This window comes from Sturnira hondurensis, unplaced genomic scaffold, assembly GCF_014824575.4.
Source record: "Sturnira hondurensis isolate 20B ecotype Veracruz unplaced genomic scaffold, ASM1482457v3 Scaffold0001120, whole genome shotgun sequence".
In the NCBI taxonomy this organism is placed as follows: Eukaryota; Metazoa; Chordata; class Mammalia; order Chiroptera; family Phyllostomidae; genus Sturnira; species Sturnira hondurensis.
Window position 1 is genome coordinate 1266819 of NW_028073751.1, and position 21482 is coordinate 1288300.

The 21482-nt window shown below is 39.8% G+C and overlaps 1 protein-coding gene across 3 annotated transcripts; it reads right to left on the reverse strand.

The window, feature by feature from the left end:
* Nucleotides 1-1557: 1557 nt before the first annotated feature.
* On the reverse strand, nucleotides 1558-21362 carry LOC118997476 (bromodomain-containing protein 8). 3 transcript variants are annotated; one of them, XM_037061158.1, is made up of 22 exons: nucleotides 21278-21362; nucleotides 20252-20348; nucleotides 14997-15066; nucleotides 14342-14391; nucleotides 13993-14115; nucleotides 13574-13654; nucleotides 12872-12936; nucleotides 11645-11781; nucleotides 10888-11106; nucleotides 10337-10481; nucleotides 9299-9508; nucleotides 8605-8885; nucleotides 7799-8251; nucleotides 7411-7504; nucleotides 7163-7209; nucleotides 6178-6392; nucleotides 5726-5818; nucleotides 5468-5536; nucleotides 4903-5080; nucleotides 4043-4147; nucleotides 3567-3611; nucleotides 1558-1921 (listed from the first exon to the last, which is right to left on the reverse strand). In XM_037061158.1, the coding sequence occupies exons 1-22, from the start codon at nucleotides 21294-21296 to the stop codon at nucleotides 1862-1864; spliced, it is 2856 nt and encodes a 951-aa protein (XP_036917053.1). In that variant the 5' UTR covers nucleotides 21297-21362; the 3' UTR covers nucleotides 1558-1861. The 3 variants fall into 3 exon arrangements, with proteins under 3 accessions (XP_036917053.1, XP_036917061.1, XP_036917063.1); XM_037061166.1 differs by lacking the exon at nucleotides 10888-11106; XM_037061168.1 differs by lacking the exons at nucleotides 3567-3611; nucleotides 9299-9508 and having other exon boundaries at nucleotides 1705-1921.
* Nucleotides 21363-21482: the final 120 nt, after the last annotated feature.

The window sequence follows — 21482 nt, forward strand, 5'->3', positions numbered from 1 at the left end:
TCACTTCTCAGAACCAGAATTTCAATGTTGAGTTTAAAAGAAAACTTTCCTTGCTTTCATTACAGTATATTATTCTGGTTTTCTTACCCTTTTGTCCTCTCCCTTTACAACTTTCAATAAATCCTTGTTATCTATGTTCTTCCTTGGTCCTCTGCTTCCTCATCACTTCGTTTAAAAAAATGTATATACTTTGAGGTTTCAACTTTTGATTTTTACAGCTGGCTCCCAAATCACTCCACCTTTATTTCTTCTATGAATCTCAGTCTCATTTCTCCATGTACCCAAAGGTCAATTTCCTTTTGGTACCCTACTACCACCTTCAGCTCAACATTTCAAAAACTACAATCAGTTATCTTCCTGATCACCTTCCAGATCACTGGACCTCCCAATTTTCCTGATCTCCATCAACACTATTTTCTTAATGCTGTTTTGACTTATATTTGGTAAACAACTCCACTTCCCAGTTTTCTTCTGCCATTTTTCTTAATGCCCATCCTTTGCTCCTGAATAAATGTTACAGCCTCCTGGTATCTTTAATTCAATCTGCTCTTAAGTCTTCCTGTTCAATGCTTTACAACATGCATCTCAATGTAAATTTCTCAACCTGCCAAAGTCCTCCACAAATTAAGCCCCATTTTGTTCCCATGACTTGGTACCTGAACTTGACTATTCCTTAGGTAGATCCCTTTTCTAATTATTCGTCTCTTTAATGCACCCACCATAGATGCCTACACCTTCAACTTGGATTGCTAAGCTCCTTCATCACCTCTATACCAAGCCAAATCTACGTTCCTTTAATGGACCTTGTCTACATACTTCAACTTTTCAGGTTTTACTGCTTATCATATTCACACACTGCTTTGTGAATATACTGGTTAATTTTCTAATTCCTGAATCAATTAAACTCCTTTCCATCACTTCATAAAGACTGCATTCTTGTTAGCAACTTAAAAAGCTTTAAGACATAAAATCATCTTTCTTAAACCCATTTTTCTCAAGACTCAAAAGTACTAGGCAATAACCTATTAATCCCCATCTCTTTGTAATAAAAGGCTCATACCTAGTTCATTTCACTGAGTTAGTTTTTATTAAGTAGAGATAAACCCAGCTGATAAATTTGATAATTCTGAGTTTGGCCTTCAAACAGCAAAGTTAGGAAATCTAAAACACGTACAAACCCTACACAGACATAGATAAGGAAATAGCAATAAACTATCCTAGAAATACCATCCGCAAAGACAACATTAAGTACAAATGTCTGAAATAAGGGTCAGCACCACCTATGTCCACGCTCTAATCTTAAGGCAACGCCATTAACAAATCTTTGAAAACCTTTAAGTCTTTCCAATCAATAAAAGCTGAGAGTCCCTATTGAAGAATGCAATACTTTAAAACATTAAAAATTCAATTTTGGTTATTTACCTTCTCTGAGCTATACTAGAACAATTCATTTTATAAGACCACTTTCCCTAACAAATGACGAAATAGTTATTCATGCAGAAGAAATCACATTTTGTACACACACATACACACACACAGAGAACACAACAAGGACTATAGAGTTTTATTTCAGAATTTATTGTGTATACACACACTTCACATTCTTTTTTTAAAAAGTCTATACACTTCACAAGACAGTACAAATTAGCTACAATCTGCTAGTTACACATTAGGACATAACACAGCCCATGATTTTTGCCCTAAAACAGGCAATTGTGCTACTCCAACTCTCTGAGAGAGATTTTCCCAGCTCATGTCACACGGCCCAGGCGCCTCCTCTTCTGGAACTAGGCCCACAAGCCCAAGCTCTATCTTGTTTCTTTCTTTTTCGGGTTCAGCTCAATGAGGGTATTCTGAGACTTCACTTTTTCATCTTCATATCTGCTTCAATGGCACAGCGGCGCCCCCTCGTGCCCCCATCCTAAATGACAGGCAGACAAAGAAAAGGAGCATGAGTGAGTTGATTAAAAGGTAAGAGAAGGTACAAAAATGCTGGGGATTTGGTTTCTTGGGGGAGAGAGGAATCAGCAGAGAAATCCAGGAAATGAGGGACATATATCTGTCTTCCCATAGAATGTGGTAAAAATCACCTGGTAGTAGTTTGAGAGATAACATACAGTACAGATTATCTTGCTCCTGCCGACCACAGAGGTTGCTGGAGTTCACCAGGGGTCCCACAGAATGACTATTAGTGATCCCACCCAGCTCCCAAATTATGTGCAAAGGAACAGGAAGAGTAAAATAAGGTGGGAGAATCAGAAAGGGCAGTGGCAGTGGATAGTGAGATTCTTGGCTAACATACCTGTCCAGCTGTTTGTTGGTCCCTATAAGAAAGGCCTTTCCTGCAGACTGACCCTGGCACTAGTTCCCTAGCACCTCCTGACAGTTGTTTTCCATGAGATCACGATAATCAGAAGGCTTCTTTCCATGTGCTGCTCTCTCCCTGCAGCCCAGATCCTTCCTCTTGTGCAATATTTTGCTGTCTTCAATAGATAAAAGATCCTATTAACCAGCCTTGCAACAGCCAGCCAATTGCTTGGGGATCCAGAGTCACTGTTGCAGGCCAATAAAAAAGAACGAAGATTATAGTGTTCTGTTTGAAGTACAGGCTCAGGCCTGTAGATAAGATGAACTAGTGAACACTTTTATTGGGCCAGGGCATTTTTACATTTCGAACATGCAAGGACTCTAAAATTTTTAGAGCTCACGAACACAAGTTGCCTTTGAGGCAATAGTAAAAACAAATATACCACCTTGCATTTGTATAACACTTTAATTTTCTTCAAGCCAGTTCCATACCTGTTACCGCACATTTTATCCTCACAACATCCCTGTGAGGTAGGCTGGACAGGTACCTCATTATATTAGCTCCATCACACAGATAAGGAAACCAAGGCTCCAAGAAATAATCCAGTCAATTTAAGATCATGTGGTTTTCTATCTAGCCTGATGCTCTTTCCAATTTTATCATGTCTCAGTGCCCCATAATGAACAACAGAGAGTCAGAGTTGTTCAGTTCATGGAGGAAGGAATAAAAGTCTTTAGGCTAGCTTTACTAAGCGTATCTCTAATTCCACCAACCACTACTGTCTGCAGTGGTCAATGTTATTGAGATCTTTATCTTAATTTTACTGAGTGTTTGTGTATCAGGCATCAGTTTTGCAACTTAACATTAGGGAAAAAGATTAAAAACTATGTGCTGAGTATCCAGTACGAGGAACACTTTAAGAGCCAGCTAGCAGCTGCTGCTTTGAATAACCTATTTGTGAGAAGAGAATTGGCAAAAGGTGGAGTCAAGAAACAGGGAGCAAGTGCATCCTAGGTTCTTACCAATACCTCATTTCAGCCCAGTGAACTCATACAAAGTCCCTAAGCAGCCCGCACACACACACATGCAGAAAGACAGGAATGCAGCAGAAGAGACAGTTTCTTATTTAATGACCCAAATACATGAAGTTCAAGACATTGGTACAGTCTGCATGTTGGATTTCCCTCTGCCACCCACCAACAGCAGGAGCAGAGAATTTTTGTGGCAACACCATCCCTTGCAGCCATTCAATACTTACAAAGAGAGAGAGAAGGAAGGCAGGAGAGCCCATGGGGACACTGTCCTGTTAGAGGACAAACAAACACTGATCAGGTTCCATGGAAACTCTCAGGACAAGCACCCCAAACCTCAGGACAAGGACACAAGCACCGCACACACAAAGACAAAATTTAAAAACTCAAGAACAAGAGGAAAGAGATCCAAAAGCAATCTGGCCATTATGCCTCTGGAACAGGAATTGATGGTCCCCAACTGTTGCAAGCTAAATCATTTCTCCCACCTTGCAAGCACTCTCCCTGAGGAATTAGTAATTTGCTCATTTCTGATTTGCAATTTCTCCCATGTGACTGAGCCTTCCAGTCACGGCAGGTTTCTTCTACATACCACCGGATTATCAAAGCCCAGCAATGCCAAATGGTAACATAAGGTTCTTTGGACGCTTCAGACTCCTAACACTGGAACAGCAGCACACAAGCCCTTTTTTGGTCCCCTCACCTTCTCTGAAGCATCCTGTTTGCGGGTAGAATCTCTCCCTCGAAGACTTTTAGCACTGATCCCAGACTCAGATGTTTGCATAATCAACTGTGTGGCCAGGAATTGCTGTAGGGAGAAGAAACATAGTTGGCCCCAGAAACCTGATCCAGTAGAGACGAATTAAAGACACCTTATGCTTTGTAAATAGGACTTCATATAGTACACTTTTGCAATTGGCATTCAAATACTTCTTGACTGATTACAAGTTTAGCATACTAAGTTTTAATTTTTGTTGTGCACTCTCAAGAATCTGAAAATGGCAGTTTTGTTTTGTTTGCTATAACAAAGGATCAAAATCTCTGTTTTGTTTGCTATAACAAAGGACCAAAATCTGTTCTGAGACTGAGAAAAAGAATAAAACTAGATGAACCAAGATCATCAAGCAACTTAGGTAATTTGGTAGACTCAGCAAAGACAGAAAACAGCCCTTCAAGTTTAATATCCCTAAGGGTGCCTAGTAATGTAAATATAGGATAGAAATCAGTTATCTGTAGCAAAACAGAAGAGAGAAGAAACTATTTGTCGATTGTCTACTCTGTATGTACTTCACATAAAAAAATATACACTCATCATTTTATAAGAATTTTATTAAAACACTTCAGGAAATTTGCCCAAGAAAGAGAAACAATTCTCTCACAACTCAGTTACCAAACCAACCTGAAAAAACTAACATGAATCTGGCCAAGAACAAAATTTTATGTTCCTGTGTCCCTGATGGCTATTCCAAGTAAAAGCCACAGCGCCCCTTCCTATCAATATAAGTCATCCCCTTGAGTACTTTCATTTCATCCTTGCTAAAACACTGAGGATCCTCAAAGTACCTGGATCTGCTCCAGGACATCGCGCTGCATCTCTACCGCCATGTGATAGACATCATGATCTGAGCTATTATACATTACAGCATTCTGAAACATCAACATGATGTCACGCTGAAATTCAGCTGTGCTGCGGATCAGTCCATTTTCAATGTTTTTCTTAATAGTTGATAAATCCATTGGCCTGAAAAAAAAAAGAACAGGGATAAATGTCAGCAAAGGGAAAAAGAGGACTCAACTGAATCCCTGAATATATTATTACCATATAGACCTACTCACACATCCCTTCAGTCCCCGCTGCCAGGACTTAAACGCCAACCCCTCACCTTGAAAAATGCACTGAACCCAAAAACCAAACTCAGTCTGTATAGTAAGTATTGAGAAAGGTAATAAAAGGAGTTAATTCTGTTAAGACTATCATTGGTGATTCACCCACTAAAACAATCAGTTTAGTGGTTGGTTATCTTTACTCACATCAAAAACATTTGCTTTAAACTTACTCTCTAAAGCAAAATCCACTAGACAATTCACAATCCAGGGAAGTCAGCATGCTGAACGGATTATGGCTTACCTCTGCACAATGCTGTGGTAGCCGGGTGCTATGTCATCTGTAACAGGCTGCAGAAAGACATTGGCGTATCTGCCAAAAAGAATAGGTGCAATTACTGGCTCATCCTCCAGAAGCACAGGTGAAAGAACTTAAGTGGCTGAAGGTTGTAGAAGGCAATGCCTCCGGTCCCAAATAAGCCTACTCAAACTTTTTTCTAGTCACCCACACTGAGGAGAAACAGGAGAAAATGTTCCTACTGAGTAGGAAAGCCCCACTTACCTATGATTGGCTGCAGCTCTCCACACAAGCATGATGGCTTTCTTCCAGATTTTCTGTGCCTGAATAGCTTCCTGATCCTCACTACAGACAGAGCTAAAACAAAAGAAATACAGAAGTTCCAATAAGCTTTAAAAAAAAGTCCTAATTATTTCTTGTCAACTACAGGCATGCCTTGTTTTATTGCACTTTGCTTTACTGAGCTTCAGAGATGTTCCATTTTTCTATAAACTGAAGGCAAAACCCTCCACCAGCAAAAAGATTATGACCCACTTTATTGCGATACTCAGTTTTTTTGTGGTGGTCTGCAACCAAAACCACACTATCTCCAAGGTACACCTGTATTTGTTCCAGGCCAAGAAAGGGAAGATGAAAAAGTAAGATTAAAGAAAAGATCCTCTCCTACTTCTCACCTTCACTTTCTTGACCTCAAAGAAAGAATCTCAGATACTCACAACTGTGAAGAAGCAGGGCTGCTGGGAATGGAGTCTGCCAGTGTATGGGACTGCAGTGTGGCGTTGTGTATACTAAAGCCATCATCACTCTCGCTCACAGGAGGTTCGTTATCCATTTCTGACAAATAGCCTTCTCCTTGATCTTCCTCCTTAGGTTCCTCTAGGCTGGCTGCTTCACTGACTCCATCTTCTTCCTCATCCTCACCTGCAGCATCCTTAGACACAGTGTGTTCCAGTTAAATGCAAGCAAAGCTATCCAGCAAATCACCATTAAACATAATCTGTCTTTCGGGTTAGACCGGTTCTAGAAAACGACCTCACACTGTTTCCTATCTAAGCCCTCTATCACTTACACTACCATCTACTTATAGAAACTGACTGATCAAGGAATTTAGAACCTGGACAAAGAATAAGACCCAGGATCATTTTAAAAGGAAGAAACAAAAAAGCTACTTACTTAAGACTAAGCTAAGAGGCGTTCCTTCTTTCCCCTTGCTCTTGAGAGGAACTCTGACCCTGGGTACAAAGTTATCAAAAATAGTTTTTATTTTGTTTCTTATCTGATGGAGCAAGCTCATACTGCTTTATTTAAGTCTGTTTGTTACTACTGCTTTAGCTAAATCTAAAAAGAAAACTTTGAATGATTTTCTCTAGATAGTGTATTTAATAACCTGTTTTGTTGTATGTTTTCCTTCGCTCTGATATTCCTATTCATTTCAAATCACTAGATATATCAAAGTTTCTTTGTGCATTACATGCACAGAAAGGTCTGTGTGATGTTCACGAACTCTTTCAGATGGGAAGCACAGGGTACCATAGTTACTCCCACCATACCTAACTTTCACTGCAGCTTTTCCCCATGCAACTTCTTCACCAGTCTCATCTCAGAGAATAAAGATGCGAGTTTACTGGAATTCATTAAAAAGGTAGTGCTATAGGGAAATCTAGTCACACACCAAGAGGAATAAAGAAAAGTCTGAAATACCTTTATCTGGCTTCCAAAAATAGTCCCTGATTCTTCTTTCAATGAGTCTGCAGAGGAGAGAAAGACTACCTGAAGATTTTTTCCACCTTAGCCTTCCCCTTCCTATGGACAATAATCCCCTGCAGCTCTCCTTTCCACACTGACCTATTCTACCTCCTCTACTTTCCCACAGCCCACAATCCCTCAGAAGCCAAAGCAAATGATTTCAAGTTAGTTTCAGAATCAGATTTCCTAGCCTTATTATTTACCTGACATTTCAAATTTGTGCTGAGTCTCTGCCTCTAAAGGATCTTCAATAGGATTTGAGCCATGTGATGGAGACAACATGCTTTCAGGGGATGCCTGAAGACCAAAAAAAACACACACACTCTAAGTACTGGTAAATCATATAGCTTACACAATTTTATTCTCCAGTGATAATGGGACTATAGCAGCAATTCTAAGTCCTATCCATATAATTTGATTCTAATATATACCTTAACAGAAATAGTATATATGTATAGAACTGATCACACCTACATGCTTTACCATCAAATGTCAGAACTCAGGAATGCAACAAAAAAAATCAGAGGCCTGAACTTTCACTTCTTGCGTAAGGTATAACCCTCCATTCTCCCAGGCCCCGATCTTAAATACCTCCGTCTTCACAGTTGTAAGTGGGGTCTCATCGCCCTTCCCACTGGCTATATCCACTTCAGCAATCTCTCCAGTTGCCATACTTCTGGGTTCCTCATCTGAGTCCTGACTCCTGAGTTCTGGTGGCTCCATACATGTGGCTGAAACAACTCCAGTGACTATTTCAGCCCCTGAAATGCCTTGCTCTGGTTCTGCAGGTTCCATTTTGATCTCAACACTGGGTTCCCGCATGTCCACAAGTTCATGGATTCCTTTGTTTTCTGATTCCTCAAAATCCAGCCTCTCTTGCTTGACTGTCAACTCTGGTGCAGAGAGAGAAACTGGCTTGTCCCGCTCCTGCTGAATAGGGTGCTCCCAGGGGCCAGGCAGAGACTGAGGATCATCATTCTCTTCACAGAATGACAGTGCTGCTTCCACTGCTGCCACATCCAGCACTTCAGGATGGTCATCTACCTGTCCCATACACACACACACTGTTGAAATTACAGAAAGAAGCCCAATTACCTCAATTCTGTTAGCACCAAATGAGATGGCCAGAAGCTGCAGCTTCTCCCTCCATCTTCTCCATGTAGCAGAAGCAACCAATGGACAGACACCTGTCCAGGCACCTTTCCTGTGCAAACCAGTAACATAGGGATGGCTGGGAAGGTGACTAGTACATCAGCACCAAAGGGCTTTGGGACTACGGAAATGGGCAGAAGCAGGGACAGTTGTTGTTTATGTATGTAACTGTTACTGCAAGAAACTAGGAGAGAAGCCTATGTAAGACCCATGAGAGATTCTTTTGGGCTTTACTGAATAGTTACCTTGTCCTCAATGATGGCAATGATGTCTCCAACAGTCTCAAAGTCCAGCTCTTCACCTGTGTAAGACACTGCAATATCCATCTTCTCAGCCAAATCTAAATCTTCCTTCCCATCTATGCTGGGAGCCTTTGATCCTCCAGAAGCCTCTGCTACCCCTGATCGGAAACACTCTTCTTTGATAGAATTGATGATCATGGAAATTTCACTGCTATCCATGGAAACAGTCACAGTATGTGGATCTCCCACAGCCTCCATCGGAACACAGGTGTCAGGCTGACTCACTAAATAGGAAGAGAAGAGAGAGCATCTCAGAAACTTATTTAGAACCAAGCGATCACCTGGACCACACCAAGGATGTAGATGGATGCCAAGTACCCACACACTAAAGCTCAGAAAGAGTTATCTTACATGGGTCTGTGTTTTCTTTTCCCTGGTTTTATCTAATAGAAAGTGAGGTAAGAACCCATTCTCAAGCCCACTCCTCTGTGTACACTTAGCTTTCTTCCCCCTCAACACATAAAAGCCCACCCACCACTCTCGCATTGTTTTTCTAAGGATAGATGGCAAATATCCATGGAGAACAGAACGGAAGCATCTGAACTGGAGCTGATGGTACTGATCAACTTTCTCTAACTGAGGTTCAAGATGAAATTTTGGACCTAGCGGCTGCTCAGGGCATGGGTCAGGGACGCACCTGGAGCTACACTCTCAGGAGTGGAGACAGCCGGAGCAGAGGATGGTGCTGGCAGCGCAGGCATCATGACAATGGTAGCCTGGGACACAGACTCTACAGGGGGTGGCACAAGTTTAACTGGAGGCTCACTGGCAACAGTAGTGAAGGAAGCAAGAGGTGTGGTGAACTGTGTAGGACCAGCTTCTAAAAGCCGGGAAAGAGTGGGAGCACCTAACAAAGAGGTACACAAAATGAGGTAAGAAGGAAGCACCTGAACAAGAAACAACAGCCACTTTAAGACTCAACCGAGGAAATTTCTAGTTTTAAAGAATGAAAGCAACTCCTCTGTTGAATAAGCTCATTACCTATATCCTTACTTTCCCCAACCTTACTTAAAATCTCCTGAGTTAGGAATGACCCAAAACACTAAAACATGCAACACTATGAAAAATGGGTGGCAATTCTTCCTCAGAAAAAAATTAAACATAAAAACTGGGATGAATAAATGTCACTTTTGATGAAATTAAGCACGCTGTAAACCACCCAAATTCAACAACATTCAAATGCCAATATCTAATATTTGTTTGGTATTTTGTAAAGGGCTTCTTTTTTGCCTTATATTTTCTACTTCATTTAATTCTTAGTAAACACTTTTATGAAGTATATACACTACAATTAATAAAAGAGGAAACTGAGGCTCAAGAGTTAAGCTAACCTAGCCAGTCAGAAACCAGAGTGTGGCAGACCTGAGACTCAAGAGCAGTTCCCTGGATCTAAATCTCACCCCCTACTCTATAAACTCAGGTCTCTGATTTACAAGCCTTAGAGAAACTGCTTCACTGGTACCTCGACTATTCCTCTCATTAATATCTATGCTGTGGTCATCCAGGACTATCAGTATTTTGAAGATGAAATGAATTTAAAATCTAGGCACTACAGGGGTTGGGCTTAAATCTAGGATTGACAACTGCTTAGTAACAAAAGCCAGAAACCAAAGATGGTCAATGCCAAGTTCAACATCTCTGAAGTAAAGTAGGTGGTGGAAAAGTGACAACTTACCTGAGGCAGCAGGGGAGGCTGCAACGGTGTTGGGTGTTTGCTGCATCTCCCCACCATGTATCATGGGAAGGACCCCGCCTACCTCCAGGAGAACACCTGCACTGTTCAGGTGGCCAGAAGCCACAGCCATTTCACTTTCATTTACCTACCAGGGAAGAATAGAGGTGAAGGCTACACTCAAGCTTTCCATTACTACCACTTCCCAAAAAAGCTCCAGCAGTCGACCAAACTTTACAAAACTAAAAGTTAATATCCAAAGAGAATATTTTCAGACCAAAGGGAAACTCTAGTTTTCAAAACTTACTTAACAAGAGTTCTCTGGAGAAGAGAACCAAAATAATTATGGTTTTAAATACCTCAGGACCCAAGGATACTATTAACTTACTGTGCTGGGTTTGTTTGTTTGGGTTTTTTTTCCCTTAAATAACGTTTAACTAGGAAATCTCTTCCTCTTTTGAACTTTTTTCCCATGTCACATTTTAGGTCCCAGGCACTCCCTTCCAAAGTACTAAATCACCACAGCTCTCAAACACCCACAGAAGTCTCCATACCAGTCTGGGGCTAGTAGGCAGGAGGCTGCCCTTCTTCAAGAGCTCTGACAGCAGAGGGGAGGGGGGTGGAGTTGCTTTCTGTCCAAGCATCTTTTTCTGGGGTGAATCATCTGTTACTGGGGTCATGGGGGCTTCTAAGGGTGCAGAGCCTGGAGGAAGGGTGTCAGGAATTCCAGGAAACGAGGTGACTGGGGTACTCGGCAAAGTCCCAGGGGTTACCTAAGAGACAACAGAGAACCTTTATCTGACTTCTCAAACTCTGAAAGGTTCCCTAGTAATCTGGATGGGTTAGTGTATCTAACTATTATTTTATTAGTCCTGAATGGAACTGCCCAGAAACCCTCTACCCTCCTGCTCTCAGCCACAACTTTTCCCCCAATTTTTTTTCTTACACTTATTGAAACTCACACTAACCCCACCATTCCACCTAACTTACCTTTTATAAACTCCTTACCCACTACCAATATTATATTTACAAGGTAATTTGTCCTTTATTTCAGCATGAATTTCATAGGGCTAACACACTTATGAACAATTCCTTGCCATAGTCTTTTACCTATCTCTCAAAAGGTCAAAAGTCTCAATGTTTTTAGGTCCATCCTTATCTTGAAGCACAGAACAAGGTAAATTAAGTCTTTAGTATTTAGACTGAGAGAGGAAGTTGCCTCTAGGCCAAAAGTGGTTTCCTCATCACTCAGCTCTCTGCTGGTTTATTGCCCCTTTGCTGACTGATTCCTGCAGATGGTAATACACTCACCCCAGAGGTGGTCTCTTCCAGAGTGGTTGCAGTCAAGTCCCCAAGTGGATAATCACTTCCTGGGGAGGCAGAATCTATAGGAGATCTAACCATCACAGTAGGTAACCTCCGAGGGGGTGTTTTCACTGCTTGACGAGCTAGGAAATATAACAGAAGAATCTCCAAGTTTTCAAAAAAATTAAACATAAAAACTGGGATGAATAAATGTCACTTTTGATGAAATTAAGCACGCTATAAACCACCCAAATTCAACAACATTCAAATGCCAATATCTAATATCTTTTAGATATTATCTAATATCTAATATCTTTTTGTTTATTTAAGATTGAATAAACAAAACTATACATTACTTGGCTATTATATAATAAAGGACAGATAGGATATTGCAAATATTAAAGCAGCATTATGAATTTGGGTTAGAAAGTTTTAACACTTTTGAGAGATAGGAAAACTTATGTAAGAGAAATTCTCACATGAAGCAAGTTCATTTAAACCACTCAACTATCCCAAAGGTCCTGGGAGTGGTTTGAACACCCCCCCCAATATCCTCAACAACTTATTAAGATTCTGCCTTTTTTAAAAAAATTATTTATTTATCTTTAGAGGGGAAGGGGAGGAGAGAGGGAGAGAAATATCAATGTATGGTTGCCTCTGCCAAGGGCACACAATGTATCGTGTGTCCCCTGCCAGGAACTGGCCTACAACCCAAGCATGTGCCCTGACTGGGAATCGAACTGCAATCCTCTGGTTCGTAGGCCCGTGCTCAATCCACTGAGCTACACCAGCCAGGGCTAAGATTCTGCTTTTAAACAGGGAAAGACCTCATGGGCTCAAAGAGTTACAAATGTTTAAGTTCAGGGAGAGACCTCATGGGCTCAAAGAGTTACAAATGTTTAAGTTCCTCCCCTTATCCAGTGACTGGACTACTCTCCATCATTTTATAAGCCTTTAACTTCTAAACCCTTAATTGTGTCCAATGTCTTATTATTACGCCTTTGTATCCTCAAAGGACACAAGGTCTAGTGAAATACAAGCAGGGCTTATTTTCTAAAAGTTTCTTCCTGGATATAAAGGGATGTTTTTTATTCTGGTAAGAGGAGATGACAGAGAAAAAAGTGTGAAAGTACACTGGAATTAGTGGATTCTATATTACAAAATAGTTTTCAACTGTCATTAGCATGCAACACTGTATAGTCAATTGCTAAACAGTCATTAGGCTCAGCCTACCCTGATATGCAGCATCTGTAGCCTTCCTCTTTATTTCAGCCTCCTCTTCCTCCAATTTCTTTTTCCTAAAGAAGAAATGAAAGGTTAGATCCTAGCCAGCTCTAGCTCCTTTACAGTGCACAGTGCTTTACAAAGGAAATTTTTGCCAGGCTAGTAGTTTCTGGAGGAAAGGGCTACATAACCCAAATCAGCAAAACAGGGAATATATTTTAAAGATTTTATTTATTTATTTTTAAAGAGAAGGAAAGGGAGGAAAAAAGAGAGAGAGGGAAACATCAAGGTGTGAGATAAAAATGCATCAGTTGCCTCTCGCATGTCCCAACTGAGTATCTGGCCTGCAACCCAGGAATGTGCCCTAACCAGGAATACAACCTATGACCTTTCAGTTTATGGGACAACACCTAACCCACTCAGCCAAGGCAAAATGGGGAATTTTGAGTGTAGTATCTAACCACCACTTCTTTACTCACACAAACTGAAGCCACTTTTAAGTTAGAACTAAGTTATGTTTTCAGGTTGAAATGTTCCACATTATATTCCTAGGACTCACTCCCCCTTCCCAGCTACCAGGACACCCTGCAGCTTTCCCCTTATAGAATCTTTTAAGTCTAAAAGAATGACAAGTGAAGGAAATAAGCAAGATTACTCTAAAGGTGGTAAACAGAGAGAAAAGAGTATGAATATAAGAACAATATAACCCACATCGCAATGTCATTACAAAGCTCATCCAGTCTGCTGTCCATGTGCCCAGCTTGAATTAGTTCTGCATCTCTTTTCAGTCGTCTGTAGGAAAAAAAGAGATGTAGGTAGACTGTTTTTTTTTTTTTTTAAGATTATTTATTTATTTTACAGAAAGAAGGAAAGGAGGGAACAAGAGAAGGAAAGAAACATCGATGGGCTCTCTCTCACACATCCCAAACTGGGGAACTGGCCAGCAACCCAGGCATGTGCCCTGACTGGGAATCAGACTAGTAACCTTTCACAGGCCAGCACTCAATCCACTGATCTACACCAGTCAGGACTAGACTGGGTCTTTTAATCTGATACTTAAAAAATTCTGACCAATATTAGAAATCAGTGCCTTTTGTCTCTCCCAACCATCTGACATCTCTGGTAAGTACCTATATTTTTCCTGGGTTTCCTTTATCACTTTCTTTAGTTCCTCAACTCGTTCAGCAGTCAGTTTCCGAACAATGACATCTTCAACAGTTTCCACCACTTCTCCCTTTTCACCCCGTTTCCGTCTGTGGAACATTAAAACACACACACACACATATATATATATATATTTGAATAAGAAAACATGTTTCCACTCCCACTTCCTTTCTTTTAGCCTTCTCCACCACCAAAACACAGATGACTTCTCCCGTACTTTTATCACCCAGTAATATAACTAGATATAAACCAGACTTGCTCAGTAAACACTCTCTGCTAAAGAGATTTAGCTTAAGTGCCTGGCTTTGTACTCACTTTGGGGTCTCAGTGGTTTCTAGAAGCTCTGAGTACTGAGAAGCACAATGCTATAAAAAAAAAGTGAAAATATGAGCAAGCTGGAAAAAGAATGATTTCAAAGTTTCAACATATTAAACTAAGGCTTAGAGAGAGGAGACATGAGTGGTTTCTAGGAGAGCAAATTACTTAACATCAACTCAGTTCAAAGCAATCAACACCAAGACACAGAAAAGGGAGTCTTTTGGCCTGAAGAGTGAGTATTTGGAAAAAGACAACCCAAGAGCCAGTATTTATAGTCAATATCTACTGACTATAGTAGTTACCATGTGTAAGGCACTACGTTAAATACTTTACAGGTATTACCCTCCACGAAATCTTCACAATAATCCTGTATCTATTTTCACAAATAAGAAAACTAAGATCATTGTCCAAAGTTTTTAAGTGGAATTGTATTAAACCTAGATCTATTTAATTACCAAGCGTGGGCTCTGTTATGCCACACTGACTATAACAGTTTGTAAAATGAGCATACATGGATGGATTAGTGAGTAGCAGATAAGGAAAAAGGTGAATACTACTCTCCTTGATGGTATAAAGGCCTTGTGACTGAAAGGCAGTGAACCCACTTTACATCTCAAGACTATTCTAAAAAAGCACTTGCTTGAGAACTTACTTTTTGAGAGAACCAGTCTGGAGGGCGGCCAGGTTCCGCAAAGGGTTTGATTGCTCTGCTAACTGATACCCTGTAAATGAGAAATGCCTTATTACACACCAAATTGGGGATGGGTAGGAGACAGAAAAATTATGCCAAGAGTTCAATGTTTGGAGTACAAACCTTGGAATAAAAAACTGCCACTAGGAACTACACTACAGTATGTGATTCAAGAAAATGACATAAACTTGAAAGTCATTTAGAAGGAAAGAGCCATTGCTAAACAGTTTTCCTAGGTAATATATTTCCTGGGTAAAGGGAAGGTATTAGAACCCAATGGAGTTAATGAAGTATTTCTGTTCATTTGGGAAAATATTTTTATGTTGATTTTGTTTTTTTAAGAACAGATCTGCCTTTTTAAAAGTAATTTGTAATACACTACACACCAAAAAAGTGGATCTTTTGATCCACTAACATAGATCCTAGTAATGTAAGAGAATAATTTAAACAAAAGAAGCATGCACCCAGAAGAAAGTACCAGATAGACTTGATCAGACTGATGAACACTTAGATTTTTCCTAAATGCCTGGCAAGAGTATGTTTAACTTATGGTACCATCAAATCTATGAAATATAAACAGACCATAAAAATAACGATGAAATATATGTGGTAATATGAAATATATTTATAACATAATATTAACTAAAAAAAAGAGGACAATTTTCTTTACTGTGATGCAATTACACAACCTTTTAAAAAGTTGTAGATATACGCCCTGGCTTGTATAGCTCAGTGGATTGAGCGCGAGCCTGCGAACCACACGATTGCGGTTCGATTCCCAGTCAGGGCACATGCCTTGGTTGCAGGCCAGTTCCCAGCGGGGGACTCATGAGGGGCAACCATGCATTGATGTTTCTCTCCTCTCCTTCCCTTCCCCTCTAAAAATAAATAAATAAATAAATATTTTTAAAAAAAAGTTACAGATATAAAAACAAAGAAACATCCACAAATGAAAATAGCTGGACTGGAATGGGACCAAGGAAAGTGTAAGGGGGCTTCAACTGTGTCTGTTATTTCTTTAAGAAGAAAACATGACAAAATATTAAGATTTGTTATGTCCAGGTACCAAATACATGGGCAATCTATATTACTCTCCACACTTCTCTGTGAGATTAAAATATTACTTTTAAAAGTTTTTAAATTTTATGTAGGGATACTTTTAAAGAAAAAGCTTACTTTAACATAGTTATATCAATAGCTACGACCAAAAAAATAAAGTTTGAGCCATAATTTACAACTTATACTGAGAAAAGTCCCAAACAGACCAAAGATTTAAATGTTCAAAAATTTTAACCACAAAAGGACTAGAAGAAATCATAAAACAATTACTCCATATCTCCGGCTACAGAAAAACTTTGTGTATGACACAAAATCCTGAAAATGTAAAAGAGAATTATTAATAAACTACATTTCAAAACCCTTAAAGTAAAAAGATCACCATTAGACAGCCAAATAGCACACTGGCTTCAAAAACTGCATCTCACGCCTCAACTAGCTAATCTCCCCAATGTAAGGAGCCCCTAAAATTGAAAGGACTGATAATCAAATAGAAAAAGAAGTTTATAGAGAAAGAAATACAACTGACTCTTTACCACATGAAAATATTCAACCTAAATCACTATAGGATAAATGCAAATGAAAAATCAGAATTATTCTCACCTTTTATTATTCTGTCAAAGATCAAAAACACCTAACACAATCTGCAAACCAGGGCACAGAGAAGATACTGAGATATTATCTGTGGGAGTATAAACTGAAACAATCTCTGGGCAGGGCAATTTGAAATATGTATCACATTCTATAAATTCATATATTCTCTGATCCAATCATTCTACTTTCAGTTTATCTTAGCTATAATTTATAGATAACTATGCAAGATTGTATTAGTAAATGTTTATCAAGAGAGTATCAGTTTAATGCATACCCAGAAACAATACAATGCAGCTATTAAAAAGGACTGAGAGATCCTCATTTACAGATATAGAATGATTTGTAAGATATAATACTACAATAATTTAGAGGTTAAAAAACTCCTCTAGTTTTTTCTTGTCTGGGAAGCTCTTTATCTGTTCATCGATTCTAAATAATAGCTTTGCTGGGTAATCTTAGTTGTATGTCCTTGCTTTTCATCACTGTGAATATTTCTTGCCAATCCCTTTTAGCCTGCAAAGTTCGAGAAATCATCTGAGAGTCTTATGGGAGCTCCCTTGTAAGTAACTATCTGCTTTTCTCTTGCTGCTTTAAAGACTCTTTGTCTGGAACCTTTTACATTTTAATTATGATGTGTCTTGGTGGGCCCTCTTTGGGTTCACCTTCTTTGGTATTCTCTGTGTTTCCTGAACTGGTATGTCTACTTCCTTCACCAAGTTAGGGAAGTTTTCTGTCATCATTTTTTCAAATAGATTTCCAACTTCTCGTTCTCTCTCTTCTCCATCCAGGACCCCTATGATATGAACGTTGGGACGCTTGATGCTATTCCAGAGGCTCCTTACGATACCCTCATATTTTTGGATTTTTTTTTTGGATCGTTTGTTTTTGCTTTTCTAATTGGTTGCTTTTTGCTTTCTTATATTCCAAATTGCTGATTTGATTCTTGGTTTCATCTCAACTAAACCAGTATTACATGAAATGTTAAAACGTATTCTTTAAGATCAAAAATATAAGTAAAATGGAACACATATTTATCAACAATTGACTCTAAAAAACAAATGAACAGAACTGAAACAGAATCATAGAGAATGTTTTGATGGTTGTCAGATGGGAGGAGGTTTGGGGGGATAGGCAAAAAAGGTGAAGGGACTAAGAAGCAAACTGGTAGTTAAAGAAGTCACGGTGAGGTAAAGTACAACATAAGGAATAGAGTAGCCAAAGAACATATATTCATGACCCATGAACATGGACAATGGTGTGGGAATTGCCTGAGGGAGTGGGAGACACTAGGTTCGGGGCAGAGGGACAAACTGGGACAACTGTGAAGGCAAAATAATAAAATGTAATCAAGAAAATAATTAAAATGGAGGAGAAAAAATGTATGTTTGCTCATATATATATAAAATTCATGCTGGAGAAACACAAGAAACTGCTAACACTGGGAGATGAGGTACAGTGATGGGAAAAAGGCACTGTACCATTGTGAATTTTGAACTTTATTTATTAGTACTTCCTCAAAGAATACATACACTTAAAAATTTCCAAGTGTTTTAATACTAACTTTCTAATAAAAACATGAGAAAATATACAGATTGGATTGTATTCCAAACCAGTTTACTTGGTGGTTTGTCTAAAAATGAGCCCTGGCCCAGGGCTCAGTTGGAGCATCTTCTCATATGTCAAAAAGGTTGTGAGGGTTCCATCCCTAGTAGGGGTACATACTGGAGGAAGCCGACTGGTATTTTTCTCTTCCTCCCCGCCAAAATCAATAAACATATCCTCATATCAGGATTTAAAAAATGAGTTCAATTTATATTTGAGTTGTGTTATACTCAATTATTTTATTTATTTTGAGAGGGGGAGGGGAGGGAGAAAGGAGAGAAACATCGATGTGTGAGAGAAATATCAATCAGATGCCTCTCACATGTCCCTAACTAGAGACCTGGCTTGCAACCCAGGCATGTGCCCTCACCAGGAATCAAACTGGGGGACCTTTTGGTTTGCAGGATGACACCCAACCCATTGAGCTACACCAGTCAGGGCTGAATTATACGTAAATTCAATATGACATTTATCAAATTAATGTGGCTCATTTTGCCTTGGGGTTTACCATATTTTGCTGAGTATAATGCAAACTTTTTAGCCAAAATTTTTGAGGGAAAAATAAAGATGCACATTATACACATGTACACCTATATACCTGAAATACCTTGTATCTGATCTTGTGGGTTTTCAAAAAAATATTTTATTTTATTTTTTAGAGAGAGGGGGAGAAAAGGAGAAAGGAGAAAAACATCAATGTGTGACTGCCTCTCAAGCGTCCCCTACTGGGGACCTGGACCAGCACTCAGGAATGTGCCACTACTGGGAATCAAACCAGCAACCCTGATTTGTAGGGGGGCATTCAATCCATTGAGCCACACCAGCCAGGCTGTTCTTGTGCTTTTTAATTATTTGTTACATAAAATTTCTTATACCATAACATGTCCATAAATAAATGCTAAAGTTTCTTTATAATACAAAAACAAGTATCTAAATATAAATGAATAAAAAATTAAAATGAAAGATTTTTTCCCCTGAAAGTTTGGGCCAAAGATGTGGTGCACGTTATACACAGCAAAATATGGTAATTTGGTGCAAGAACAGCTGCTACATAGAATATCCCTTTGAAAAGTTATTTCCATATATAGCCTGGACAAATCAGTACCACGAGAGCACCTCATATACTCTAGTACAGCTATAATAAAAAGACACTGCCCTGGCTGGTGTGGCTCAGTGGATTGAGCGCCAGCCTGCAAACTGAAAGGTCACAGGTTTCTTTCCCCATCAGGGCACATGCCTGGGTTGCAGGCCAGTGTTTCTCCCCCTCTATTTCCTCCCTCTCTAGAAAAAAAGACAGTAAGTGTTACTGAAAAAGCAGAGAAATTTGGGCTTGTTTATTGCTGGTGGGATTAAAAAACGGAGGGGTGACTATTTAAAAATCACTTTGCGGTTCTTCAAAAAGTTAAATAGTTACCACATGACCCAGCAATTTCACTCTTTTAAGAGAACTGAAAACAAATGTCAACACAAAACTCCGTACACAAATGGTCATAGAAGCATTAACTATAGTAGTCCAAAAAAGTGGAAATGACCCAAATGTTTATTAGTTAATGAATAAACAAAATGTGGCATACCCATACAGACTGTTAATCACAAAAAGAAATAAAGTACTGACACATGATACATTATGAACCTTGAAAGTATGCTAAGTGACAAAACCCAGTCACAGAAAATCATAAATTAATATTATTTAATTTACATGAAACATCAAGAGAAACAAAGTAGATGAGTTTTTGGGTGAGGTGGAGAGAAAAATGATAGAATGACTGATAGATGGACAGCTCTGCGAATATACTAAATTCTGTGAACACACTGAATTAATCTAATGGTATATAAATTATACTTCAATAAAGCTTGTTTAAAAACAAATACCACATAGGTCACTATAATTAACTATAGGAATCACTAATGTAAAAAAGAAAAGATTCAAAGAACTAAGAAACCAGACATCCTAGATACCTTACCAATTTTGATCTCCACTCCTCATGACAGAAGACGCTAAACACAGCTTCTCTCTGATGGACCATGGTTCTGTGGGTCCAGTACTCAACAGCTTGTGTTCTGAAAGGAGTGAAGGTTTAGAGCAACCAACCACTGAGTCACTAGTTCTAAGCCTCAGAGGGAGGACTAAAAGCCTAATACAAAACATTCCAAATTATAAGGACAAACTGAGCTCCTATCGCCAAATATTGATTTTCATCTGGACCGCAAAATATCACCTTTGGGCGGTTTACTGCGTGCAAATTGCACTGAGTATCCGGCAAAATATTTTATCTCATGACTACCTACCCTGCTTTATAAAAAAAATTAATTAAAATGTCAGATTAAGATAAAGCAGTTCCCCCGAAGAGTCCAGTTACAAAAATACACACTTTCTCCCAATTTGAACTCCCAGGCTAATTTCCCAGGATTCCGGGCAGCCCCCGCCCCCGCCCCGCCTCCTCCTTAGCATAAACTTGTTTACTGCTTTCAGTAACCCCCTCCCCCTTTGAGTTATTGGGCCTAAAACTTTTTCAGTCCAGGAAACAGGAAAATGGCTGAGATGCAAGAAACGCAATTCCCCAGTGGCAAAAAAAGCTCCCGGATAAAATACCCCATTTCTCTGTGAGAGGGAGTACGGGCCCACAAACGCTGGTCACAACGTGAATGGCGTGAGAAGCGGGCCACTCGGCAGGGCTCACAACAGGTCTTAGTCTGCATGCCAGTCTCTAAACCACCTTTATGGCTCACCCTACCCAGCTCTCAAACATACAAGGATTCGCTGAATGGCTGGCTTCTCTCAAATCTCCGTGGCCTCCCTGGGACACGAGACGCTACACTTCACGACCCGCACACGCTGGCCTTCAACGACTCCGTTGAAAGTCCCTCCAGACCCTGGGCTTTCAGTCAAATCATTGCTCCAACTCCCTATACGTGTGGCAGAAATCTGGTGCTGTCACACGTTTAGGGACTACAAAGACTTCCCACGCAAAACGAATGCAAACACTTACTGCCCGTCCCGGTCGCCATCTTGCCCCCGTAGTCTCGAAGTGAAGACCACTGGGTAGGGCCGAAACCCAGGGAACTCTGGGAAGTAGTCTGGTAGTTTGGACACGGTGCCTGCTGGGAAATGTAGTGTTCCACCCCAAGACGAACAAGCGCCCTAAACCAGTTCTCTCTTGAGCTGTTGGGAAGGAACGTGCTAAAGGATAAAGG